The 27,910-nt window shown below is 43.2% G+C and overlaps 2 protein-coding genes across 4 annotated transcripts in view; one reads left to right on the top strand and one right to left on the bottom strand.

The window, feature by feature from the left end:
* Positions 1-105: 105 nt before the first annotated feature.
* TMEM243 (transmembrane protein 243) lies at positions 106-22,514 on the top strand. Of its 2 annotated transcripts, none has more exons than XM_071552761.1 (4): positions 106-240; positions 5,949-5,999; positions 6,867-6,971; positions 22,283-22,514. In XM_071552761.1, the coding sequence occupies exons 1-4, from the start codon at positions 163-165 to the stop codon at positions 22,343-22,345; spliced, it is 297 nt and encodes a 98-aa protein (XP_071408862.1). In that variant the 5' UTR covers positions 106-162; the 3' UTR covers positions 22,346-22,514. The 2 variants fall into 2 exon arrangements, with proteins under 2 accessions (XP_071408862.1, XP_071408861.1); XM_071552760.1 differs by lacking the exon at positions 22,283-22,514 and adding an exon at positions 8,057-8,735.
* DMTF1 (cyclin D binding myb like transcription factor 1) overlaps positions 8,297-27,910 on the bottom strand; it is a 29,682-nt gene continuing 10,068 nt past the window's right edge. For both annotated transcript variants that reach the window (XM_071552758.1, XM_071552757.1), the window contains 12 exons: positions 26,373-26,449; positions 24,817-24,974; positions 24,036-24,068; positions 22,780-22,889; positions 21,839-22,067; positions 20,143-20,294; positions 18,501-18,716; positions 15,911-15,996; positions 15,119-15,277; positions 14,020-14,394; positions 10,792-10,939; positions 8,297-9,893 (listed from right to left, as the gene is read on the bottom strand). In XM_071552758.1, coding sequence (XP_071408859.1) covers positions 9,784-9,893; positions 10,792-10,939; positions 14,020-14,394; positions 15,119-15,277; positions 15,911-15,996; positions 18,501-18,716; positions 20,143-20,294; positions 21,839-22,067; positions 22,780-22,889; positions 24,036-24,068; positions 24,817-24,974; positions 26,373-26,449 — 1,853 coding nt within the window. In that variant the 3' untranslated portion in view covers positions 8,297-9,783. The remainder of the gene's footprint in view (positions 9,894-10,791; positions 10,940-14,019; positions 14,395-15,118; positions 15,278-15,910; positions 15,997-18,500; positions 18,717-20,142; positions 20,295-21,838; positions 22,068-22,779; positions 22,890-24,035; positions 24,069-24,816; positions 24,975-26,372; positions 26,450-27,910) is intronic.

Below are 27,910 nucleotides of genomic sequence, written 5' to 3'. Positions count from 1 at the left end.
CCGATGGGCGTGGCCGCTCCGTGGGCGTGGCCTGCGCGGGGCGCGCGCGGGGCGCGGAGCGGTCGCGGAGGGGCCGCGGGGGGGTGGGGGTGGGGGGGGGCGGAGGAGGCGCGGGATGAGCGCGCGCCCCCCTGCGGCCGCCGGCGCAGCGCCCCCCGCGCCATGGAGGGATTCCCCGCCCGCGGGTACGGCACCGGCGGCGCCGACAACCGGCCGCTCTTCGGAGAGACCTCGGCCAGGGTAAGGGACGGCGCTGCCCCTCCCCGCACACAGCCCCCCGGCGGGACGACCCGCAGCGAAGAAAACGCGGCGGAAAGTCCCGTAGTATGTGTGTGTCCCTCCCCACCCCGCGGTGTAAATGCCCCCCGGTAATGAGGAACCTCCTCCCGGTAGCGGCAGCCACCCCCCCCCCGCCCCCCGTCCCTTCCACCCCCGCCCCGGCTCCCGGAGAACCGCAGCCGGCCCGAGTGAGCAACCTGCCCAAATCCTGCAAACAAATTGAAAAAAACCCCATAAAATAACAAATTGCTGTTCCCCCCCCCCCCCCCCCAGCCAAACCAGCAGCGAAAATCAGAAAGCTGCAGCCCAATGGAAAAATATAAAGGGAACACCCCTGAAATTCCAAGAGAAGGAAACGGTGCAAATTGGCAGAATTACATAAAAAAAACCCTGAAATAAAACAAAAACAACCTTCTCCTGATTAGTGCCCCAAACCAAAAGTGATCCATCAAAACCAACCCAGACAAACAACCACCTCTCAAAATTAAAAGGACTAATCCCCCGCCCCTTCCAACAAGACCCTGTCCCCAAACTGAAAACTCACCAAACAACCCTCTTCCCCCCAAAACAAGTAACTTTCAAATAACACCCCCAAACCAATATCTCCCAGCACCCTGATGGGAAATTTGGACTCGGCGTGCAGAGAGCCCCAGGGGCGGGGGGACCCCAGAGTGGGGCTGGGAAGGGGTTGGATGCAGACAGGGGGTCACGCAGCCGCTGTGCCCCATCCTGGGGTAAATGGCCCTTCAGCCCCCAGCCCGGGGCTCTGTCAGAGCTGCAGCACCCCAGGCTGCCTCTCACCCGATTTTGGGGGTCTTTGCTGGGGATGGGGCTGGGGGGCTGCGTTTGATGCCCTCCTGGTAATTTATTTTTCTCCTGGGATGGAGGAGACTGCGGTGTCTCTCCTTGGCCGTGGCTGACGTGTGGCAGCACCGACTCTTCAGGTGTCAATCCCCCGTAAGCTGCTCAGCCGGGCAGCGCTGGCGCTGCTGCGGGTCGGGGCTGCTGCGGGGGCTGCGCTGGGCGGGGGGCTCCGCGGCACTGCCTGGCATCGGGATCCCTCGGGAACCATACTTGGCGGTGTGCACCTGTGTCCATGGAGTGACATTTGTTTGCGAGTTAGCATTTGTCCCGTTAGGAGAGGTTACCCAGCAAGGGGTGTCTGTCTGTCTGTCTGTCTGTCTTTGGCGGCTGAAACTGTGCAGGGTTATCGACAGGTCTATCAAATGCATCAGCCTTTATTCCCCCCCACCCACCCCCGCGCCCTCCCCGCCTAAGAACTTGGAACTGCTGATAAAACAAAAACATAAATAAAGCAACATCAGCCAAATTTTCAGGGAAAAATAGAATGATGTGGGATAGGAGGACAGGCAGGGCCCCAGGGAGATGAAGTGGTGCAGACAGGTCACCCCCACCAGGAGGTGCCTGCTCTGATGGGGAGTGCTGGAGGTGAGGGTACCTTTGCTGGAGCAGTGCCCTGTGCTGGGGACCTGTTGGCTGTCCTTGGTCAGGGATTTTGGGAAGCTTCCAAGGATAGGCACTTCTGGGGACTGGGATGTGCCTTCAGTATCCTGCACATCACCCCCAGCCTGTCTCCTGTGGGCCCAGGAGCAGCCAATGGTCTCGCTGCTGAGCTCCTGTCCGACAGACAAGGGATCACTGTGCTGGCCCGGGGTCGTTTCCTCCGTGATTCACTGAGGTTGCCTAGAGACGGACGCTGGTGAGGTCCGGAGCTGGAAACGTTCCGCCTTAGAAATGGAGAAGCTAAACTTTGCCTTAAAATGGGAGCAGGTCTGCAGGGAAAAGTGTGTGCTCATGCTCCAGCTCTGCTTTTGCGTCTCTGCAAGTGACGGCTGGTGATGCCAAAGTGGGACCCTCTCTTGGGGCTGGACACAAGGCCACAAGGAGGGACAGGGTCAGTTCTTGGGCCCCAGAAAGCCCTGCACCCAAGCTAGGAATTTCACACCCTTACCAGCAGATAGAAATGGAGGTAGAGATGGGGATGCCTTCTTGCCCCCTGATGCTCTTCTGGTCTCCAAGATTGCGACTTGGAGGCTAAAGCCACCCTATGGGGATGGGAGAGCTTGGCAGCAGCATCAGCCTCCTTCCCCTGCTGTGGTTCAGCTGCTCCTGCCAAGCTTACTCTCCCATGCTGACTGCTGAATGGAGACTGGGGCAAGATGGTACCAAAGAAGTCTCTGGTGGGAAGAGGGAGTGTAGCAACACGGAACTGGTGAATGCCAAGCGCTGAGGATTCAGCTGTGGTTACCAGGGGTGCAGCACTGGCAGGGGATGGGTATGACATGACACAAAAAAAAGGCACAGCAGTGTGGTGGCAAAGAGGAGACCGAGTGTCACAGGTGCAGGACTTCTTGGGAAAGAAGGTGAAAGTTGGGTTCCTCCATGACAGAAGTATTTAAATGTATGTGGGTAGGTGTTAATTTGCTGTGGGTTGGAAGCAGAAAGCACTGGGGACTGAGCAGCCCAAGATGGGAATGAGGAGCCTTCAAGGACAAACCAGCATGTCCCCATGTCTTGCAGTGGGTGGGTGGCCTGTGTGGCCCTGAGCACAGCTCTTCTGTATACAGTCTGTAGTGCCTGCAATTCCACAAGGTTTTGGGCTGGCACTGGATTCAGGGATCCCCTATGGCTGCAACAGGCTGCGATTGCTGCTGACCATCTGGACTTGCTGATGTAAGACATAAAAATGGCCTTTCTGTAATTCCTGCAGAGATGGCACCAGGTACCCACTCTCTGGGGGACCAACCCATTCCCCTATTCTGGCCAAGCCTCTGCTGTGGTCTCCATGGGCTCAGCCCACAAGCTGCTAATTTGGAGGATGCATGGTGCCAAGCTCAAATGGGGTAAAGAGCAAAGTGGTGAGGTTACATGCTCAGTCCTGCCTCTGTTCCCCTGGTCCTCCAAGTAACCTTGATCCATATCTCAAAGGATCCTGGATTGTGCCCTCCTGCTTTGTGAGGACTTGATGCTTCCTGACCTTGTCTCCCTTTCCCAGAGGCAGCTGAAGGGAAGACCTCTGCACAGCAGCAGCTCCTTGGGACAAGCCTGGTGCCTCCAAGTCCCTCCAACACCCTCTCCATAGGGAAGCAACACTCCCATTTCGAAATGCAGCTTTGCAACACTGAAACATGGAATTAATCTCCTGTCTGGTCAACAGCTCACTATGGCTGCTGAACGGGAACCCCCATCAATGCAGTGCTGGGGTGTGTCAGAAGTTGGTGTCTGTGTGGCCAGTACCCTGTGCTGGTGCAGGTGACCTCCAGCAGCTCTGTGCTCTCTGTTTTGGTGTGTACACTGGGAAGGGGGTTGTCTTTCATCTCTAGCAGCTATTGTAATGCATAGTGATGATGGGGAAAAGTCCTCCATGAACCAGCTGTGCTGGTTGTAAGAGCTGACTGTGCCAGCTGGGTGATATGGCATGTAGGACACATGGCTCATCACAGTCTGTTTCTGTGTGCCCAGTATCCATGGGCAAGTGCCCAGGCTGGGCTGTGCACTCAGACACCCTGTGGAGGTGAAAGGATCTGTCATCCCCAATCCCTTTAGCCGTCTTGGCCTCTGCTTGAGTATTTTTAACCTTTTTGCTGTGCTAAGCTGCCTGGGGCTGAAGTGTCAGTGGGCACTGGGGAATACAGCCTCTCACTGCTTTGCCAAGCCTGGGATTTCAGGATCAGTGTCTCTAATCCCTGGATCCTGAAATACCTGCTTCTGCCGGCAGCGCATTTGGAAAATTTGAGTGACTGGGTTTAAGCACAGGGAAAGGGATGCCCTGACCCACAGGGACTGGCTGCCACGTGGCAAAGCTGCTCCAGTGCTGGCATCTGTACTTGATCCGGCTGCTGCTGCGCTGTCCATCACTCAGCAGTGTCAGATGAGAGGTCCCTGTCCTGGGGGACACACTTTCCCACACTCTGTGAAACAGTCAGAAATGCTCCATAGTCACTGCCAAGTCTGACCTCCTTGTTTTCTGCTGTCCCACCAGCCTCAGTCTTGGCAAAATGGGTGAATTCTCCCCATCTTAAAATTGTCCCTCCAAGTCTGTAGTTAATTAGAAGAATAGTCATGGCCAAGTTTCTGGGTGAGGTATCAACTGTGTGGCCATCCCACTGAGCCTCTCTGTGGAGAGCTGGCTGTGACTGCACTTGGCGGGTGAGCTCTAAGGATGGTGACCCAATGCCACTCTGCAGCTGACTCCTTGGCCTTCCCTCCCTTCCCTGTGGTTGGAAACCCATCTCCTTGTGGCATGATGGATCCAGCTGCTCACGTCTTGCCCCCCTGAATGGAGGAGCTGAGCCTGAATGCAAATTCTGGTCCCCCTGCATAAAAGTGCCTTGATGGGCTCAGCTGGGTTTGCAGGGCAAGGGCAGAGCAAAACCACCTGATCTTCTGGTATCAGAGTGGCTTTAGGAGGTAAGGACCCTTCCATATACCTAAATTAAAGTTATCTTTAACTAGTTTATTTTAGCTTAGGTGGAGGAGTCCAGCTCAACTGTCATGATACGCTTTAATGGAGCATTTTGTGCTTGCATTTTGCCCTGTTGCTTCTGTTATTTGCCAGGAGTTATTTTTATTTCTCTTGGCTCCTTTTTTGGGTCAGTGATGGGTGCCTTGTAGATGGCTCCCAGAGGCTGCTGTTGTATCACTGACAGCATGTGTGGAAATGCTTGTGAAAAAGGGTTTTGCCTGGCTGGTGAGGACCTTGTGCAGGGAATGTTGGTAACAATTTCCTGTAGAGGTGGGTCACTTCCCATTATTGCAGCCAACACATACCTATCCAATGACTCTCAGTGTAATAAACTGAAGTTCAGGGAGCTTTGTCTTGCACATCTTTTCTGCTGTAGCTGTTCTAGCCTCTGGTTTGGGGAGTCAGCCATCTAGGGTGTTACAGCTGACTGTGGCAACAGATGTTTATACTCGGAGCAGCACCATGAAGACAGGGAGGAGGCAGGTGTCCCAGCAGGGATGGGAATGTTCTCCTTTTCCTTCAAGTTGTTTTTCACCCCAGCAAGTGCATCACCATGGGGTCCTGCCCTGGGTGCTCACACAGCCTTGTGTCACAGTTGGTCCATGCTGGTCCCCTGATGCCATTGGGGTGACACTGCAGTGATAACACTGAGGGATACCTCTTTCCAGGTGCAAAAAGATTGTGTCTTCCCAGTGAATTGTTTTACACTGATGGGTAGCAGCAGAAAGAGTGTGTGTGGGATATCTGCCTGTCCAAGCAGAGCCACTGTGTGACATGCTCAGGTCTGCTGGTGTTAGGGTGGAATGTTTGGGGTGTGGGCAACACTTCACCTCCTTGCCAGCAGCCCACAAGTTTCCACTTAAGAAACTATCAAGCTAATAATTCTCAGGCAGTGAGGCTAAAATAAGCTTTTTCTGATGACCTCCATCTGTGCACTCCCACTTTGAAAAAAAAATCTTAAAAATAATTTGCACAACTGTAATGGGTTTGGACCTAGTGAAGAAGCCACTTGCAAACAAGCAAACCTGTTGCACCAGGCCTTGGTCAGTACAACTTCCTCAGAGTCCACGCTGCTGGAGTGAGGAAAACTTTGATTTTTTGTTGGTTTTTTTTTTATGTTCATGTTGTTATTTGGGGTTTTTTTTGGCAAGATGTACATGTAACCATCTTCTCTTTTCTTCAGGACAGAATCATCAATCTAGTTGTTGGTGGCTTAACAACCTTGCTGCTTGTAGTAAGTATCTCACATCCCACCCCATGCTGTGTGCCTCCATTAGCTGGTAAGAGATGAGTTCTTCCCCAAAATGGATGGTGAAGCTTGCAGTGACCGAACAGACTGTAACTGGGGCCCAGGTAGTCACTTTGGGACACATCGGTCTTTTGAAGCTCTTTGACAAAAGCAGAAGGAGAATACCTTTCTTCAGTCCATCTTTTAAGAGCTCGCTGTGCAATAAAAAGCCCAAAATTCTTGGGTAGATTTCCCATCCTAGCTGAAAGTGAGGCTGGGTGAGACGACAAAGTGCTTATCACCCAGGAGAGTGTGTTTGCTTCTCTCTGTTTCCTTCTCTTTATGATTTTCCTTTATTTATGGCTTATATGAGTCTTTCCAAAGTTTGTCCCTTTGTCTTGAGCTATGCTTTCCCCAAGATTTAAAGACAAACCCAGTGCCATTGTGACTGGAGAGCATCAGTCCAGTGGTCCATGGTGAGTGGCAGCAGTTTGAGCTGAGGTGCAGGGAGGCTGTGGGGAGAGCTGTGCCAGCTGGTAAAATGCTTGGCTGGCTGAAGGGATTCTCCTACATGGGCAGGTGTGTATCCCTGTGCCTGCTGGCTTTATGGGCAGCAGGATGGCTGCTGGCAGCAAGCCTGAATAGCAAAGCTTTCATCAGGTTTTTTCACTCCTCTAACTGTGCAGTTGTATTAAAGTGATTTTCCTGCAGAATTTCACATTTCCCCCCAGGTACTCATGGGGTGGGAATTAAAGAGGAAGGAGGGGTGTGCTGGGCAGGATGTGAACACTGTGTTGTCCCAGCCGGCGGGGTGAGCCTCTTCTCACCACGGCTCTGAGAGCAAAGTCTTCATCTTTGTTTTCCTCCACACAGGTCACTCTAATCAGTGCTTTTGTCTTCCCGCAACTACCTCCAAAACCTGTGAATGTATTTTTTGCTTTCTGCATCTCCTTGTGTTGCATTTCTGCTGGCATTCTTGTAAGTACCGCCACGTTTGCCGCGCAAGCTTTTGAGTCTATGGCTCTGAATAAAACATGCTTTATGTGGTGCCGCCGCCTTCTTTTCCACTCTCCTAGAAAAGCTTTCCTGCCTCCATAAGACAGGCTGACAATGAGAGAGTGGTAACCAGTTTCGTATTTACTGCAGAGTAAGCGTGTGAACTGAGCCAACTCCTGCAGTCCAGCTGTGGTGCAAGACTTGTCACCTCTGTGACACTCCCACTCTTAGCTGCCAGTGGAGACACAGAGTAAAAAACCAGGGAGCAAAGCAGTGAGATGGGAATGCAGAGATGGACTGTGCTGCAGAACACACCTGAAGTGCTGGGGCCAGCCAGGCACTGCTAGAAGTCAGTGACTTTTCAGGCACAGGGGATGAGTTTTGGGGGCAGGAAGCTCCAGCAAGTGGCAATGTTTCTTTACTCGAGAGCTGCAAAATTCCAAGAGAGTTGGCCCAAAGCATTGGCAAAGGGAACTGGCAGGTCAGAGTTCAAAGAATCACACAATGGTTGGGGTTGGAAGGGACCTTCACAGACCATCCATTCCAACCCCCCTTCCCTGGGCAGCGACATTGGTGGCTCCTCCTTCTGTTGTAGCTTTTCATACTTGGGGCACTCTCCTTCCTCCAGCTGCAATCTGGAACAATTGTGGCCCTGAGCCCCTCATTGCTGGGTAAGCTGGGAAGTTGCTCTGTGGTGCCTGCTCAGTCCCAGTTTCTGATTCTACAACTGGTAGCCACACCTCTGCCCAGAAGAGATTGTGTTAGTGCAAGCCAGATATTTGTCCTCATCAACCAGGGTGTAGCAAACTTTGAGTGTTAAACATCCTCAGCTAACCCCCCTCCGCCCTCCCTCTTCAACAAAGCTGATCAGGCAACCCCTGTCTTCAGAGCTAGTTTTCACAGACAAACTCACCCAATCTCTCTAGCCAGAGGAAGCTGGGTTGTTTCACAGGAGAAAAAAACCCCAACCAAAACCAGACATGCAAGTTTCCCATTTAATTTCCACAGAAAGGCTCCTCAGAAATACCTGGCTTTTAAAAGTAATACAAACTCCTTTTCTCTTCTAGATCTACTGGTATCGACAAGGAGACCTGGAACCTAAATTTAGAAATCTAATTTACTATATACTGTTTTCTATTGTCATGTTATGTATATGTGCCAACCTGTACTTCCATGAAGTGGGTAAATGATGGACATTGGGAATACCCAGCAATGATGTTACTGTGTCAGAATGCTTTCAGCTCAGCTCTCAGCTCTACTTGAGACATTTAAGTGAGAACAATCAGCCTGAGAGGAACAAAGTGGGTTGTGCAAGGATAAATCAGTACATGATTTTCATGTAAATGTATATGTAATGTCCCTCTTGTTAGGGAGAATTATTGCCATAAGACGTGACATTCTGCTTTTTTTTGAAGAGCTACTGTTGCGCTTAATGAACATTCCAGTTGTACTGATGTTTCAGAATGGCACAAGCTTTTTCATTTTGGAAAAAAATGCACCTTTTTATTACTGTACAAATAAACTGCAGCATTGAAAGGATCTGTGGCAGTATAAATAAATGGCATCTTACAATCAAGTAAGACAAATACTCTTTATTTTGCTGAAACTGAATATACAATTATTCCTGTTCCCTAAGCAACCATTTAAAACTACAACTTATTTTTCACATTAAAACCACAGACTGAAAAAGACCAACTCTTGATTATGAAGAGCTAATTACAGAAATAAATAAAATAATTTATACAAGAGTCTTTAGTTTCTATAGCTTTTTCTCTTGATTCCTAGCTAATAGGCTGCTGCTCAGCCTAGTGTCTGTTTCAAACCCTTGGATGTAGGAATTAATTGGCCTCCTTTGCCTCAGGGCCCTATGTCCAAACTCTCACAGACCTATTCCTCCAAGACTTTGCCACCTCCACAGCACTCCCCATCTACAAATTTGCTGCAGGAATCACCTCTGGAGAGGTGGCTGGTAGTGTCAGGTAAACAACGAGAAAGACAAATGTTTCCACCTACTCAAAACAATCTCAGAGAAGTTAAAAGCTTGTGGGGAGAGGCCAGTGTGTCCCAGTTGCTTCCCTTTCTCATAGCCCTTCCCTTTTTATTCAGCTTGCTGTAGTGAGAAAAAAGAGGTTTTCCACAACTGATCTCTCTGAGCTCTGTCCGTTGCCAGCAACGATTCCTCAGGAACAAGCAGAGCAGGCAAGTCCCAAAAGCTGTGTCTTCTTCCTATACCACAGACAAACTAAACGAGTCAGATGAGATGGGAATGCACACCATTCCCTCATGATGCTGCCCATGCTCCCTGAAGTCTCTGATGGAATTCATTCCTTCCTGAAATGTAACAGTCTCTTACTCCATGTATTACAAGAGTCAGTAAGTGCAGAAATCCTCACCCATTCTTCATGAAACCTGTGCAAACTAATTCTTGCTGCGGCACTAAGAGGACACAGTCCTCAATCCTTGATTTCTGTCCAGTTTTCCAGATGTGCAGTTCAGCACACCAGTAGCAAGTCAGATCAGAACTGACTGGATGGATCCTGGCAGTGAGGCTCCCCAGAACACTGAACACCCTGGCTGAGCTGTAGGACCTCAGGCCTCAGTTGGCTGCTCAGTAAACCCTTCACAGATGAGGTAAAACAGCCTGAGCAGAGAAAGTGCACTGTAGTCATTTCAAACTGGAAGTTTCTGTTTAAAGAGACAGACTGTGACTGCTTGCTTTGGAAATGTGGCACAGAGTTGAACTAATTCCACAATGCAAACATGGTCGATAAAAAATGGACACAATTACTGCTTCTCAGTGACAGCTCACTAAATCCTCAACATCCTTTGAATCTTCTGAGTCAGGACTGTCCAATGATGAGCCAATAATGTGTGACCCATCTCCATGATGCTGTAGGATAGGATCTGTCAAGAGACAAAGTACATTAGAACTGTTACTACTGTGCCATTACAACAGGATATAAAATACACACTTAGAAGACAAGAAATTTTAACCAATTTTATGTAAACTTGCTTAAACTAGGTAGCTTGCAATTTCTAGTTTCACAAAATCTCAGAATGGTTGGGATTGGAAGTGACCTCGAGATCATCTAGTCCAACCTTTTGCAAAAATTGCTTGAGCTGGAGCACGTTGCAGATGATCATGTCCAGGTAGCTTTTGAATATCTTTAGAGAAGGTAAATGAGGACTAATATCGATGCAACTGGTGTAACTTGCTTTTGGATTCATCAGGTATTACACTATCAGACCTACTGCTGACCCTCTGATGGCTCTCCAAGGAGATCCTTCCCCTGGAAAGGAGTATTTTTTGGGCGCTGCAGTGGGAGAATAAATCTGTGCTGCTTCCAAGTCTGAGATGACTCTTGGTTTTGGGAAGTGTGGCACAATCTAGCATGGGTGAGTGCTGTGCAAACACATCCCCAAGCAGCCCAGCCTCTCACCATGAGAGGCATCAAGTGCATTGCTGATGTCTGTGGTTACTCTCAAAAGAAGACAAAGTTCGTTCAACCACTAGGCATGAAGGAATGCACACTACTGAGAGTTATCAGCCTATGTGTACTAATTCAAGGCTCAAGGGTGATGGGAACAGCTCAGCAAGCAATGATGCAGCTGCTGTTCTAATGCTTTTCCCATAAGGTTACATGGGACTTTCTTCCACTTCTACTGGAACAGCTGGGGAACCAACTCCCCTGAAAGTTTCACAGCAATGACATGGAAAATTATTTAAGAGAAAGCAAGGATTTATGAAGTCTGCAGGGACTCAAAAGTGCTATATACTGCTTCAAAAATGGGACTGTCATACCTGTTAGAGTTGTCAGGGGCAAGACTGATTCACTATCTATATCATCTGCTGCCTGGATAAAACCATGGGAAGAAGGAACAATAAGCACAGTCTCATCGTCTATTGTAGGCTGATCAACTTGTTCTTCTATCGTTGGGGAACCCAGGTCCTGCACAACACACAAGAATGGGATATGAGAGTGTACTCCTGGTACCATAAACAGAAACCTGCTTTGCTCAGCCACACTCAATAGCAAGCAATACACTCTGGATGAATTTTATCTCATTAAATTGAAATGTCAGCATCTGAGCTGGTTTCCTTCAGCATTTACAGGGTGTGTTTTATTTTAGTGCAGGTACCTAAACACAAGATGAGAAGAATTCAACCCTGTGAGCAATACAAAGGCAGGGGGAAAGGAAAGGAGAGACTGCAGAGTGGTGATAAGATGTTCTCTTGCAAGTCAAATGTTTTTTCTATGAAGAGGAATAATACTTTCTGTCTAGATGTCTAAATGTTCTGAGAGGCTGAAACATTACCTTTATAGTACCTTACCTGCTCCACAAAAGCAACTTGAACTTAATAATACTTAGGTTTTTCAACTTTTGTTGTCAAGTTTTAACTGACACTGGAAAGAGCACAAAAGACCCACTTTATGTGCTGTGCCTTGCCCTGTCACTTGCTGGCTGTAGGTTGGCTACAAACTTTTTTTGCTGAACCTCATGATACCAAAACATTCGCAACACACTGATTCCTTCCAGGCATAAGTTGTCAATATCCTCCCTCTCTTCCAGTCCTGTCCTAACTACTGCTGCTGTCTTTTCTCTGGCTCCTGTAATACTGGAATGGCACTAATACATCTGGCTTGCTCATTGTCACAGCACACTCTGGCAGGCTCTGGCTTCTGTGAATTCAGTGAAAAGACATCCCAGACAGTACTGCCAGAATCAGCAGGAACATTTGGATTCCAGCTTTGGTGTGTAACATGTGTAAAGTTTGTTCAAACTTCAGTGTGGAATGCTAGGAAATGTTTCTGGCAGAGTGGAAGGTACCTGGATTTATCACTGTTTTCAGAGGGAGCAGGAATTGTTCAGATGTTACAGCCCTGCTGTGTTTCAGAAAATCCTGATGTTCCTCTACCTTAGGAAAACTTGTTTCCCTATGTAATTCCACAATACTTTTGCAAAAGCAACTGCCTGAAAACCCTTTCCCTGGTGTTGCTGAAGAGGAGCTGACCACCTGCACTGCAGCTCAGTGAACTGGACTAGGTCCAAATATGTACCCATTCACACAAGGCACCGTGTGCCTGAGCTGCAAGGGCAGCTTTCTACAGAGTGCACAGCTCAACCTGCACACAAGCAGCACTGTGTTGAAAGGCTTGAAACTGGGAAGAGGAGGCGTGAAAAACTGAAGAAGCCATTGTGGCAAATGGGCACCTTTCCCAGCCAGCAATAATAAAACCCTGCAGCATGACTGCCTGCTTCCCACTACCCACCCACAGTGACAATACAACACTGGCAAGTGCATAAAAATAACACTGACTTGGAGAAGGCAAAATTTAGGTATGTTTTTCTAGAGTAACTTTTCTCTTAGAATCACTCACAGACAGTTCACTATTTCCTAGAATTTAAAGACACATGTCAAACTTAGATAATCTGACTTGAAATGTAAGGCAAATTAGAATTACAAACTCAGATTGTTTTTCTATGTAGAAAGAAAGTTTAGTTTTATATCCTGTTAGCCATAAGCAATTTCTAAATAGTTTAATTAGAAAGTAGGTTTATATAAAAATTTTATTAATTCTACTTCAAGAAATTGACTTTTTAAACTTTAAGAGCAGAAAGCTGATGGTCTGCCTCAACTGTTGAAAATCTTATCACAATTATGTCAACCATCAGAAGGAAGAAATAGAAAGAATAATCCCCAGCTTCAGATGTATTCAGGATTCAAATGCTTCTGTAGTAGCAGACCTGAGAAATGCAAGGATACTCCCCTTTGTAGGAGCATAATGGATATGCTGTGTCTATTATAAGCTTTTGCAGAGACAATGCCAAGGTATATCAATGATGGATTTTCAAGACTGACAAAGCAGAGTAACACCTATTGTAGAGCACAGTGTTTTAGAGAACATGATTCACTCTAACTCATCTCTTCTCACATTCTAACCTAATCAAGCTTGTAAATAGAGAGATATTTTCTACCCACTACTTCTTTTGAGCACCTCTGTTTTCTGTGACTTAGTAATTTTCATAGTTCCGGCAACTGGAAGATGGAGGAATAGAGTATAACCAATCCAAATACCTGTAATCATTTGGATAAATTAATTTCTGCATCTCAGGTGGTGGAGCTGAATAAATCTGAGGCCAAAAAGATGCAGTTTAAATGCTTCAAATTCCAATTTAACAGATACTTAACTGGAGCAGCCTGTTTAGTAGAAATCCCCAAAAATACTGTGGTACATCTTGAAATACATTAGATTCATAAAGCAAAAATAATTACTCTACCTCACCTCCCTTGCTCAGCAGTGCACTTACTGGTTACATAAGTGTGTTGGACAACTAACAGCCTAGTTTAAAGCAACAGCACCAAACAGTAGTCACATGAAGGCCAAGTGTTTGATGCCACTAATATTGTGGCTTTCCACTGTCACTGTGCAAATGTACCCCAAGTAGTGAAGCAACTCCATAGCTCTAGATGAAGTCAAATATAGGCCTCAGAACTACATTAAATGCTGTCACTTTCACACCCATAATGTATTACTGAAGCTCAAGAATACAAGATCTGAAGAAATAATTGTAGAACTGTAATACAGAATCACAAAATCACAGAATCACAGAATGGTTTGGGCTGGAAGGGACCTTAAAGACCATATATTTCCAACTCCGCTGCTGTGGGCAAGGAAATCCTCTGCTAGACCAGCCTGGCCTTGAACACTTCCAGGGATGAGGCATCCACAAGTCCTCTGGGCAACCTGTTCCAGTGCCTCATCACCCTCACAGGAAAGAACTTCCTCCCAATACCTAATCTAAACCTACTTTCTTTCAGTTTGAAGCCATTCCATCTTGTCCTGTCACTTCATGCCCTTGTAAATAGCATCTCCCCATCTTTCTTGAAGGCTTCCTTCAGGTACTAATATACATGAAATCACTTGATATATTTCATACAAATAGCTTAACATAAAGGTCAAAGATGCAATGAAATAATTTTTCATGCAGAAATGCGGCAAACATCAAATATCACACACTCCCTTACCTCAGTAACATAGGAGCTGGGTAAATCAGAGTGAGAATCCTCATCCTGTTTCAGGCTGGCATCTGCAATCTCCTCCTCACTTCTTACCATAACTCCATCCATCAGTTCACTACTATTCCTGCTGCTGAATTTGGAAGCATCATCTTCATTGTAGGCTGACTGTTCTTCATCACTCAGCTTGGACTGATGGATATCATCTGGGAAAGTATTTGTTTCCAGGGTATCAGGAGGACCAGTTAGGTCAGCTGAGTCAACAGTCAGTTCTGTCTGGGTGACAGAGGAGGGGATGTCTTCGGCAGCAACGGTGCGGATTATGACACTTGGCGTGTGGCACTGCACTGTGACACTGTCACTTGTGTTTAACAAATGCTCTGGCTGTGAGTAGTGTTTGCAAAAAGAGACAAAAACCAAAGAATGTCAGAGACTTTCATACAAGTGTCTTTAAATCTTCCAGAAAATACAAGCAAGAAGATTTAAAGCGTGATTTAGAGTTTTACTTATACAGTATGCCAGCCCAGATCATCTGTTTACCTTTCTTGGTCTTAAATCATGAATTTGAATGAATCATGAATTTGGTGTCACTTGTTCTTTAAGTTGCAAATTAAGTAAATATATAATATGAAAGAACCAAATATTCAGGTGAGGATAGCTGTAGATTCAAAAGGTCCGAGGGTTTTTTACCCCTGAATTTTGTATCACTTTTGTGATTCAATCTCCAGTTTACTTCTCCTTCCCTGTCTCTAATAAATAGCAATACTTGTCACTACTATACACGCTTTTGGAACCAATATCTATTTGTGAGAGCAACTGAAAACATCAGAAAACCATAGGATTTGATTTTGTGGGGGTGCTAAACCACTGTATGGAGACACCCTGTTCAGCCACAGCAGAACAAACCTGCAACTTCAAGATGCTTTTTAACAACAATACAACCCGCCCCCCGCCATGCTCTCAGTCTTCAGGATTTTAAGCAAAGTAACACTGTGATGAATTAAAAACTGCTTTGCAAATTTACCAAGCATGTGCAGGGCCTTGCATTATAAAGTTCCCCTCCCCCTCAGTGCCCAAACTCCAGAGTTGCACTGCTCCCAGCACGCACCGATAAGGCGTGAACTATGATCTGCTCCGGGGAGGCTGGAGCGGCCGCGGCCGTCAGGGTCATGGTGGGACTGGTTGTCAGCGTTAAAGGAAGCCCTTGGCTCGAGCTTGTCTGCAGTAAGTAGGTACCTGGTGTTCCAGTTGGCTGGAGGTGAAAAGACTACAAAGACAGCACAAGTTTAATGCTCAAACACACTGCCCAGGCCACACTGGGAGGGGCATGTTGATTTACATGAACCAGCCTAACTGTGACTCCCTTGGAAAACAAACACACAAATCCAACCCAATCCTTTCTGTACTGATTGCTGTACTGCACTCAAGAAACAGAAAATGAATCAGGCTACCAAGGCAAGTCTTAAGGGCAAGAGCCCAGCAGGTCTGTATTCTGCTGTACAACAGCAGGTAACAAAGAACAAATTCAACTTATTTTTACACTCAGATGAAAGAAAAACTGTGCTGTAAATTACAGGACAATGGAACTGAGACAATCTTTACTTGCTGGGAGCTTTCTCTGGCTTCATTGTGTCAGATTTCAACAATGAAGAAAAAACAAGCAGAAAGGAAAACTTCACAGCCCTAGGGCATTAAGACAGATTTAAAGCACGGAACTGTAATTCAGAGTTTACTCCTCAGCCCTAATGGATTACACTTTTGCAAACAAGTTATAGAGCTCTTAACTTCCTCTTTCCACTTGAAAACTTTTGGTTTTGAAATGCCAAGTTCTATAGTCTAAGAAGTAGCTGGGCTTCAAATTAAAAAACACAGTAATGAACACCAGTTCTCTGTCACTTACTGGAAGAATCTCAAAGGTCTGTAGTGTTCCACTGTTTAGTGTTATTGTCTCAGAGTCAACAGTAGCAGCAGGGGAATCGGTTGAGGCTGCAAAAGGAAGAAAAAAAAAGAAAAAGAAAGTATGTAAACCAGAATGTTCAGCCCTGCAGAGAGCATAACATACTATAATTACTACATGGCAGGGTACTGTTAATTCCACTAAGAAGAAAAAGAAAACTGGCTGCAATCCTAACGACAAGGTTCTCTAATTGGTACCCAAGACACAATACTATTTAAGGAGAGCATTCTACAGTCCAAAAGAGCAAAAGCAAGTACGTATGGGTTTAGTGCACAGAGATAAAAGCAGACAAACAAAGTTTCTGATGTGATCTAATTACTTTTTGTAATGAGATTTATAAGAGGTTGTAATGTAATGATACCCTTTGGTGTAATGATATCCTTTGGATCACGTATTGCTTGTTTTAAACTGGTGTCAGGTTTAATATTGTTGCGTTTCTCATGGACCCCTTTTTTTGGTATTTTTAATCTCTTCTGCTCTCCATGGTTTGTCCACCACTGATGAAAAATCAGATGCTTCCCAAGATATTTGCTTATCCTGTGTGGTATGACTGCAGTGTATAAAAGCTGGAAGTATTCTTACTACAACTGTGTAATTATTTATGTAATTATCTCCATGAATTCAAAAAGTAATGCAGAGAAACACTGAAAACTGTAGATCATAGAATCATAGAATCAATTGGGTTGGAAAAGACCTCCAAGATCATGAAGTCCAACCCTTGGTCCAACTCCAGTCCATTTATCAGAACATGGCACTCAGTGCCACATCCAATCTCAGTTTAAAAACCTCCAGAGACAGTGAATCCACCACCTCTCTGATATGAGGTATTTCAAGATAATCAGGTCCAATCAACTTGTACCCAAAATTTTATAACCATAATTACAATTTCTTCTTCTCTTTAAAAAGGCACAAGTTCCAGGAAGCTGAAGGCAAACTAATACTTTGCCTGGGATTACCCAGTAATTTCCTAAACACCAAAAGGGGAAAAGACCTACAAGATGGTAACAGTGATCCAAGCACTGGAAACTTTGCCATCTCAGACTCTGGAGCTGCAAAATAGAGTAATTTCAGTCTCTTAAGAAGATAAAAGCTCCAATTTTGAAGCTTTTGTTGTTGTAGTGGCATGTTCAAGGTTTCCTGCTGTAGTTTTCCTGGTTCCCAGAAGCAGAGCTGTAATGTGTGGCCCATCAGTCACCCAGCCAGCCAGGTCCCTAAAACCTGCAGCAATTGTCCCTTTGAAACCTTGAGCCTTCTATCAAATGCACTTGAAAGTGACTAACAGGTTCAGCTCTCATGGATTTGAGAAAGACAAAATAAAAAATTGACTTTGATTACACAACCAGAAATTCCTCAGAAAACCCGAGTAAAATGGGAAAAAGGCTTGTTAGGCAGATACGGGCAACTGAAGTCAGAAATCAACTGTTACACAATTTAATTCAGAAAGGACTAAAGGTTACAGAGTATCAGCCCATCTTGCCTGCTCATCAACGCCCAATAGCTTTGTTCAAAGTCTGAGACCGTTAACGTATTATGACATATAAAAAGGTCTTGGCTGGGTGTGGCATGCCATTCTAATTAAAAAATAAACCACACAAAATGAAGACAGCACTTAATAAATAGATAAGGATAGGTTAACCTATCCTATAGACAGAAAACTGTTTAACAAACACCTGTTTAGTCATACTCTGAACAATCAGTTCGTAGCCTGACCAACTAATTTGGTAATCAGCAAGGCCAAAACCATTAAATTTTCCTAATATGATTCATAAATGTGAAGGGTGCAAAATAGGATATGGTGGAGACCACTGCCTGCATTTAGGGAGACGGGGGTGACTTAATAAGATCAGTTACAAAACCAAGCAGTAAGAACTACAATCAAAGTAGACTTGGTAATAAAAGTTTGATAATGATCAAAGTTCATCCTTAAGAGAAGCACCAGCTTAAAAGAAAAAATACAGTGGTTAGAGCAGAACATTGGCTGAATGTCAGTGTGACTTGGCAGCTAACACTTTCCAGAGTGTTTGTGTCTAGAAATAACTGCATAATAAAGAGCAGGACTAGAGAAAACATTATACACCTTCCCTTCAGTATCCCTCATCAGAACTTAGGGACAGTAGTGTAACTTACAAAAGGAGTCCTTATACATGAAGTTCATTGTTCTGCACAAGAGCTAGCAGAAGAAATTTATGAAATAAACTTATATCCCGCATCATCATGAAGAGGCTTGTGTAATGAAGGCTTTTCAAAGAACAGGTTATATAGTAAACTCCAGTATGCACACGGAGACACACACCTACAACACCTATGGTCCAGGTGCTCCAACTGTAGCTTGTTGGAATTACTATCACAGCAATACCTGTGTTTGCCTGACAAAGTTAGAAACAGGTACGTGGAACCCAGAAATGTTTCAAGACAAGACCAAGGCAGAATTAATACAATTTTTCAAGACACACCCATTTCTCCTTCAGCATCTAAACATAAGCAAGCTTTGGTTTTGTTAGAAGACAGTGAGTTGCACATTTCAGGTACTTACAGACATGGGTAATCTGGACTGGAATCTGCAAAGCTGCCATGGGGCTTGGGGCATTGCCTGCGTTCTCCTCCAAGCGAGCCACGCGAATCTGCACGTGCTGAACCCCTGAGCTGGAGTTAGTGTTTGATAATCCACTTCCAGATTTGTTCTCTGAGAGCTGGTGCCCTGGATTGTTTTTTTGGTTCTCATGGAGTTGTTTAAGACCCTTTATCAGCACTGAGAGAAAAAAATACTCATGCTAAAGCATGTTGAAGAAGCCCTTCTGAAATGCTGCATATGAGATTTACCCAAGATGAAAAAAACTAATCCTTCTGAAATTAGGTACTTAAACCATCTATAGACATACAAAAAACTAGAAATTTAGCACATACATAAACTACATGTATAGTCAACTACTGCAGTGAACTTGATTTTTTCATGGAACCCAGGCATTTTAGGATGCTTGGCAGGAAAAAAAAAAAAGCACATAAAATTTTGCAACTCTCTAAAAACATGTACATGTGGAAACTACAATCAAGTGCCAGTATCGCTAATTGTGTAATACTGCTTCCAGAAATAAACCCTCCAATCTTACAAAACATGAAAGTGGATTTGTTCAAGAGCTTGACAGAAGTGTCACTGGAAACAGGAAGCAAGAGTTAATCTCACAGTGGCTACACTACAATTCTTCACCTGTGCATGCAGAGGCCCATTACTCCAGGGAGGAGCACTTGATCTAACAGCAGCAGGTTACAAAACCTGAGTCCTCAGCTTTTCCAGCTGCCTAAACATCTCCCACTTTTGGTATCAAGACATTTTATCAGGGAAAAGAGAGCAGAGCCTGCTAATTCAGTGGTGCATTTTTACGATGAATTATTTGATGCAACAACTGCTTATTAATGTGTGGTTGGCAGAACAGAGCTCCCCTCCTAACTGCAGCCTCCAGGCATGACTAATTAAGAACCACACTGATGATCACAGAAGTGTCCATTAAATTACACCTTTAATTAATTATGACATGACTAATCTCCCTCTGATTTTTTTTCCTCTTTCCAAGTCAGAGAAAGGGAGGACTGAAGGTCACAGATACTGAAATACCCTTTGGCTCAGACACTAGTTTCTCCAACCAAAAATGGGAATATGCTATGAAATGTACTTTGGGAGCTTTATACTCCTGATTTCTCCTCTTCTCCTGATTGCAGACAGTAGATCTACTTACTGTCTACACCTAAGGCTCAGCACCTCACACAGATTACATTTTAACATTGTAAAGGTAACACATCTAACCTGAGGTGATAGTTAGGCTGCAGATACATATCCTCTTCCACCTGAAGAGGTCACTGCCCTCCATACCAAAGATTAGCATTATCTGAGATCTGCCAGCTGAGCTGCTTATATACATGCTCTCACTTTAGCCAAAGAGAGGGGAGATGGCAAAATCTATTTACTTGTATACATCAGCTCGGCTTGTTTCGACTGAAACACTTAAGTATTGTTTGTAGGAGCAATTCAGCCAGCAGATCCAAGGGGCCAGTAACTTCCAGCAAAGGAGCAATGTGCTCTTTTTGGCCTGCAATGCTGTAAGCAGACAACAACGCAGCCTTATTCCTTTGACATTTGTGAACGGAGCTTTCAGAAGAGAAGTCTGCAAGTAGTACATTACCAGGAAATGAAACATCTTTGTGGTTTGCAATCTGTCTTTTGATGGTCCACCATTTACTCCGAAGCCACTGTGGTGAGCGGACACTACTCCATCCTTCAGCAAGTAAATCCCAATTGATGTCATTTTCATCAGAAACTTCAAGTTCCGCTATCCTGGCAGGATACAGAAAACAATTACCTGTTAGAAACTACCCTCCAGACTGGCAAGGGTGTTGCACATCTTGGCCATGTCACACGTAACAGCGCAGAATGACATGCTAGTGACCGGCCCACCAGAGCTCATGAATCGACAGGCTTCCAAGGCTCCACGCTGCCAGAGGTCAAGCAGAATTATAAACAACAGAAGATGGACTAGACCTGTTAGATGATCCAGTGCATCTCCTTGCCATGCAGGATTATTTTCCTTATTTACTTATACATTAGGACTTAGATTACCATGAAGCATTCCAAGTGGTGGTACTTGCATCTTTTCTTTTTGAAAAACCATTCCCCAAACACATCAAGTCAGGAATCACTTCCTGAGATTCACTCTGAACTTTCACTTAATTAATTTCATGTTATTATATTTACTTCTGTTTGCTCCTAAATAACAACCATCCCTCCTTAACATAAGATTTTTGCCTTCTCTCAGATGCTTCTTAGCCAAAGTAGATGAAGTTAACTACAGCATTAAACAGTTCCTCATAAATCAATCCCATCAGGCTCTCCAGGGAAGGGACAGTCTTCTCTACCAGAATCTGTTTGAATACAAAAAATATTTCTGAATTGCCTTCAGCTTATCTGTACATGGAGGCACATGAAAAAGAGGTGAATAGTGAGAGGGGAAATATTTTTATGGAAGTTAAGAGAAGTTCTCTTCACAAACGAAGCAATAGCACTGAACTCTCTTGGCTAGCTAAAAGAAAACAAAAGGTAACACTGGAAAAAACTACCAGAACCAAAGGATATCCAGACTAGCACATTCTAAAATGTGGAATCAGGGTCCTCATTTTGAGTTCATGTCAAATAGCTTCAATAAATTAGTGAATATTGCTTTGTAAATAATCCTTAAGATTCCCTGGATGTCTTAGCTTTTTATTCCCACCCAACCATAAAAATCCACTGGCTAAAAAGTCTGAGTTAAAGGCATTCAAAATGGGAGGAGGACTGGAGAGAGGAAAAGATTTTCAAAGTCACTACCAGGTTGCCAGTTTAAATGTAGTCAGAGATGCTGATATCCAATCAATATTTGGTGGCCTACATGAAATTAATTTGCAGTCTCAGTTTAGCTCTTTGTAGACAAGACGTCCACATCACAGAAACCACCACCACACTTGACCCTTGTTGGTCATCTCAGCAGAGAGGCCAAGGACTGAACGGGCAGGGAGACTGAGCTACCCTCCAGTTAAGGGTTAAAGCGCATCGGTGGGGCAACGTGTGGGAAGCTTGCACGGTTGCTGCCTGTGCTGTACCTTTTCTGAGGAATAAAGAAGACTTCAGTCTCCAGGGTTTTCAATCTGACACCTTTCACGAACACTAACATTCACTAAAAAAACAAAAAACAAAAAGTATGTTCAATAATAAATCTCTGGGAACTGTAGACACAGAAGTGATTTTTGGAGGGTTTTCAGTGTCTAAGAAACCAGCAAAATGGACCCCAATGGAATCCTGCCAGCAACACGTATCACAAACCTTTAAAAGTCACTAAAATAACAAACCTCATGATAAGATTTATTTCGTCTTCCTTGGTCCACTCAGTGCCCCCACTTTGCTTCCAGTTGAGATAGTTGAGCCACTTAGAGCGGCATTGCTTCTCGGAGCGTGTCCCGACCCGCTCTGCCACAGCAGCCCAGGAGACACCTTGTGTGACAATGTCACCTGGCTCTGTGCTCGTCAGCTCATGCACTACTTCTGCAAGTCTTTTTTCTTCTTTCTCTGTCCACTTTCCTGAAAGAGAAAAAAGCTCTGTTCTGATCTGTAACATGCCAACAGACATTTATCTTCTGTGCCTAACACCTTATTCCAGATGCAAATATTGACTCGTGAAGAAAATTTAACTGTTCTAAATTACTAACAATTTGTATTGTTTCCATTTTTGATTAACAAATGTACATTTTCATTGTTCTACTGCCTCATTTTGTACTCTTCTCTTTCTCTTGCAGATAAATGAAGCCCCACAGGATAGCAAAAACAGTGACCAAAGCAAACTGGTCCAAGCTACATGAGAAGTATTACACGGAGTGAATTAACCATGCAATAATTTATTATATATTAACTACATGAGATATGACTAAATATTCCTTCCATTTGAATATATACATTAAAAAATAAACAATACTTTGTCTCTTAAGTTACATTAAGTATATAATATATGTTTATAAACATTAATCGTAAGGGGAGGTTTTTTAATTCACCTCAATAAAATATGCTCCAGTGGAATAAACATATAAAGAATAATGGATTGCAAAAATAAACTGAATATTTTGATTTTCAAAGAGTGAAACTGGACAAACCTGCACCAAAATACATTGTAAATCTGTCCCCAGATTTCTCACTGTGAGTTCCTTAGTTGAGAGTTACACCCCTCTGAAAACACCTGTGACAAAGGTGACAGAATTCTAACCAGAACATCCATTACTGACACCAGCATTTACCTCACCTGTGTTGCAGGTATCCTTCATCAATCTGCATCGATCTTTTACAGATGAAGCACTTCTCCCCAGGGCAGCTCCTATTGTGGCCCAATCATTACCGTGCTTTACTCTCAGCCTAAAGAGAAATATCCTCATTAGCACTAAATACAGTTAGCAGATTATCAAAATATTAAATACTCTAATAAAGCAGCATGAATGAGCAGTTCACAGGTTTAAAGATGGAATAGGTATTCACTTTGATACTTCAGAATTAATACTTTTTATCATCACTGCTATTTTTAATATGTGTTTCTAGAGGCCTTTTGGGCCAGCTAAACTGCAAGAAACTTATTTATTAAATGCTTACACTAACTGTCTTGGAGGAACATTGTGAGACTTAATGACTGTGTTAAACACAATATGAATGTTTAGATAAACAGCCAACTTCCATTCTATACAAGTGTCTCAAGGATTTTCAGGTGGTATAGAGAGCACTTGAGAAATCCAAATAATGCCTAATGAAAACCTGGGCATCCTACAATTTAAATGAAGCAAACCTCTGCATAATCATGGTCATACCTTTAATGATTATTTTCCTCCCTCACATGACAGCAAGTTACTTAAAATATTGACCCCTGACTAGTTCTGACATATCTGGAACAAGAGGGACCTAATGACCAACACAAACCAGCTCAACTGATCCCAACATATCTATCCATGCAATGAAATGCTCTCCCTTCCTTCAGTCCAACAGTTTCTTCAAACTGCTCTACCCTGGAAATCTGCAGGAGGGGATAAAGCCTACAACCCCATCTCCTTGATCCATCAGGTTCATACTCAAAATTAAGCTCTTTAAGCTGTACTGATAATTTATGCAGCTCTGTAATATTTCATAGGGCAGATCCTATTCTTGATCTGCTACTTTCTTTAGAAATAACCTTTCCTCAGATTTCCTAAAGAAAGGGAATTTCTGTTTCTCTCAAATAAAACCACAAACATTAACTGCTCTTGTAAAAATCTGAAACCTTCCTAGTTACAACAGAAACCTTGCTTTAGAATTTTGTTGCGTATTATTGTGTCCTGAATACACATTAGGAAAAAAAAATTTAAAAATCCAAATATAGTTTAATTTCCCTTCAGATAATGACCACTACTTTTGGATAGTGTTGGAGCAGTCAAATTTACTTGTAACTTTTCAGTGATTTCATATAAGGAAATATGTAAAAACTGCTTGAGCTACTGAATTTAAACAAGGAAGAGTGACCTTGTTCTTAAGACTTACTCTTTAAGCTTCTCAATTTCTTCAGGAGTATACCTAGGCAACAGGTAAATAAAAAGACATTATTTTAAATGGAAAGCATACAGCATAAGTATTTTCATTTTACTAACCACACAGAACACATTTAGTTACAAAAAGAGATTAAGGAATTCCAGCTGTAAGAAACAATCTGATTGAAAGCTTCAAAAGAATATGAGGAACAAATGTCATTTTCCACATCAGCGCATTTCTAAGGTTATCTGGTCTAACATTCCTCTCATTTGTCAGGAAAATTCCTCATTCTTGGTGATCTTACTAAGAGCAGAATTAAAATTTTGCATACTAGTCTCTCAAACAGCTATGTCTTCCTTCCTATCGCAGTTCACAATCATAAAGCTGACTTTCCATAAAAAAAAATTGGCATTGAGAAGGTACTTTTAATTTTCAACTACCTTCAAAAACTAAAATCTAACACCTTTTCTGGGTGGCATCAGACCACTGCTTTACAGAAGGGCACAGGGTGGAGATCAACTGCCTCCAGGTACATGTCAGCAGATCTATGCCTGTGTTCAAGTCTTCTAATCACATCAGAATCTGCTAGGCACCTTTTTGTTTGTTTTATTTTTTGATCAATTTAACACAACTGTTGTGAAGGTTGTTTTACCAGAATTCAGCAGAAGTGACATGATTAGGAAGATCTAGGTCTGCTTGGCTACAACCTTCTGTCTCACACAGAACAAGTCAAACATAAATACATGACCCTACTCATACCAATAAAACCATGCAGCATTAGAGGTTTTCATACTTTCCAACATGGTTTCTGTCATCATACATGCGAAGAACTCTTCTATAGACAGCAAAGAGAGGCCGATTCAGACCCCAAGCTATTGTCCTGTAGAAATCTTTTCTTTCATCTTTTGACATTTCAAATATAATTTCAGTGGCATCTTTTATTCCACGGGCCTAGAACAAAGCATTTAAAAAAACAAAAAAACAAAAACCACAAACAAAACACCTTAGATAAAGTCTCCTAGAAATCAAGAAGCAGAACACTTAAGAATTGAAGCCATTATGCAACTTTTTGTGTATTACAAATACTACAGTCCAAAAGTACTTATGGATTAGCTCCCTCAAATACAAAACCTTGGACACCAGGTTTTGTTGTTGTTTTTTTTTCCAACTGAAGTCCAGGTACACACAGAACCTCTAATTCCATTTACAGCTAAGAAAAAAATCTGTCTTATGTACATTTTAAGATCAAAAATTGAACTATTGAATAGAACACCATGCAAAACGTAGTGTGGTAGAATTAGCCTGGGGTCATACAAAGGAAGGTTGTCAAACAGGGCTATATCAATGTATTTGGATATTCCTCATGCAAAAGCAATTTCTTTCAATTAAACTACTCTTCTTGTTTTGATGTAAACTCAAAGTAAATACAATACAAAAACATTGGAGTGAAGTATAAAAGGAAAGCTTTAGTGTAACTTTAACTTCTTAGTTTAACTTCAGCTTAAACTAAGAATCCCTCTGAATATTTAAATTATCCAACAGTACAAGAAAGCAGGTAAGTGGGAAAAGAATGAATCAAAGGATTTATCAGTAACTCAGAAAAGTTACTTTGCTAGCTTCAAAAAGTTTCACAAGGTTTAAAACACAATACTACCTATGAATGACAGGTGGCAGAAATTCTAATACATCCGTGGACAGACACATTTTCTACAACTAATACTGTGGAATGAACACTAAATTCAGGGTTTTTTTTTTGAAACCACAAGTGAAGGATGGTGCAACTGTAATATCCAGGCTATATCAGTTTTAGGGCTCAGTTCAAATATCCTCAGCCGCAAATCTACCACAAATGTGACCTATGGGCAATTAATTATCACCATCAGCATCTTAAGTGCATGCTCATTTACACTGAACTGTGACATCAATACATTAAGGGGAAGAAAGCATCCAGTTAGTGTAGTCAACAAACACGGATATGGCATCAAGGAAGTCTGGAAGTTGTATTCAATGCTCTGTAAGGAAAATTACCTTTCCTGCTAGTGCAATTTTTTTCCTCCATCTTCATGAAAGGTTTCGTTTATAACCCAGTGTATATTCAGAGACATTTAGCCATGAAAACGTCATGTCAGGATGCTCAAAATGGGCTATATTCAGTATAAAAATTAAAAGCAGACTTAAATCCTACGTATGGATACAATTTTCCTATTTATTTCAAATGGGTAATGACCATTTTTACAATGAACCAAACACAATGATTTATTGCATATTCCAGGAAGTAATAAAAAATGTTGGTTTCCAGCAGGAACTGCATCACCACACCAATGAGCACGGAACATACTCTAAACATACCTTTAAATAACGCTCAATGTTACTCATCAAAATGTCAATTTCTTCCTTTGACCACATGCCTTGCTTCCACTTATGGCCTGAAAATAGAAATGACAAAGTAATTACTACAGTGAATGCCAGAAAAACAGCAAGAACAAAAGTATCTGACACACGACCCTCACACTGCAATTAACAAAGAAAAGATTAATTTTACTTACTAAAAAGATAACCAGAATTTTAAACAGATGTTATTTCATAACTGACAGCAACCATCAACTAATGTTTAAATAATGTGAGGCAGAATCCTCTTCAAAAACATCCACTTTTTAAAACAGAACATAAATTCCTTTATATGTTCTCAAATCACATTTTCAGACTTTCTCTTCAGCTGCAATTAGAAAATTTGTCTTTCAACTGACAACTGAAATTTGCATGCCCTCAAAATGATTCCAGAAGCTGGAACTTAAAATGCAACTCATAATATTATTTGAGGAATTAGCAACAACATGGGGTTTTCTTATACGCCTCAACATTCCCCAACATGTGAGTAGTGCCACCTACTGTGGGTGCTTTTCACAGAGATAAATGCTCTGCTTAGTCTATTTTGACAGGCTGGCCCCCATCTCTCTTCGTTTTTCTTTTCACTAAGAATAATGCTCAGGGGTCACAGTCAAGAGAAAAACCTGTGGTGAGTCTTTTATTTCCACCAAATAAAAGTGGCAAACCAACAGAAACAAACATAATGTTCCTCTCTGTCCATGCCCTTCGTAATCACAATGTCAGCTAAGCTTTAAAGGCAAACCCAACCAACTTTATTCAGAGAAAAAATTTCACAGGTGAAGTCCATCAATAAAACATAAAAACATTTTTACCCTAAAATGTATAGATTATCCTTTTTTCCCCTTATGGTCATATCATAGTTTTAATTAAGATTATGCTGGTGTGACCCAGTTTACATACTGGTGTGTGCTGGCTACCTGCCCACCTCTGCTCAGAAAAATCAGGGTACTTCCTTCTCAGCCTGCTAATTACCAGAGCTGAGAGGCAGAACACACCAAAGAGAGTGTTTACTCAAATCCAATTATAATGAAAAGTACAGGCATTATTACTAATTCCACTGGAACTGGTGAGAGAGAACCCTGTGTACCTGATGGCTTCAATCTCTTCTTCCAAAACTACAGAGGCAGAATAAGAATCTACTACTTGATTCACACCTCTCTCCAAGCCTCTGACCTATCTTAATGGGACACAGGCATTCTTTATATGGAATAACCTTTAATACCCAACTACTTTAGGAAAGGACATATATTTTGCACTTCACTTGTTTGCATATTCAGTGTCAAATTATCATAACCTGCCCACAGGTCTGGAAAGAAAGCATGATCAGGTGGAGGGCTGTAAAATGAGCTCAAGCAACACATGCCAAACTCTGAGCTACTGTAAATGAGGATTCATATTGGCATTCCTTCACTGCTGATCTCTGTGACAAATCACAGAGATCCCAAAAAAGTTGCAGCTAGAGTGGATTCTCAAATATTTTTCCTGGCATATTTTACTAG

Source organism: Pithys albifrons, chromosome 3, assembly GCF_047495875.1.
Source record: "Pithys albifrons albifrons isolate INPA30051 chromosome 3, PitAlb_v1, whole genome shotgun sequence".
Classification (NCBI taxonomy): Eukaryota; Metazoa; Chordata; class Aves; order Passeriformes; family Thamnophilidae; genus Pithys; species Pithys albifrons.
The sequence above is the reverse complement of the archived record's forward strand: the minus strand, read 5'-3'. Positions and strand labels throughout refer to the sequence as shown.

Excerpts from the sequence above, each read along its gene's own strand:
- TMEM243 (XM_071552760.1), top strand. The coding sequence starts at position 163 with ATGGAGGGATTCCCCGCCCGCGGGTACGGCACCGGCGGCGCCGACAAC. Across the intron at positions 6,000-6,866 it reads TAACAACCTTGCTGCTTGTA|GTCACTCTAATCAGTGCTTT; the intron begins GTAAGTATCTCA and ends TCCTCCACACAG. Across the intron at positions 6,972-8,056 it reads GCATTTCTGCTGGCATTCTT|ATCTACTGGTATCGACAAGG; the intron begins GTAAGTACCGCC and ends TTTCTCTTCTAG.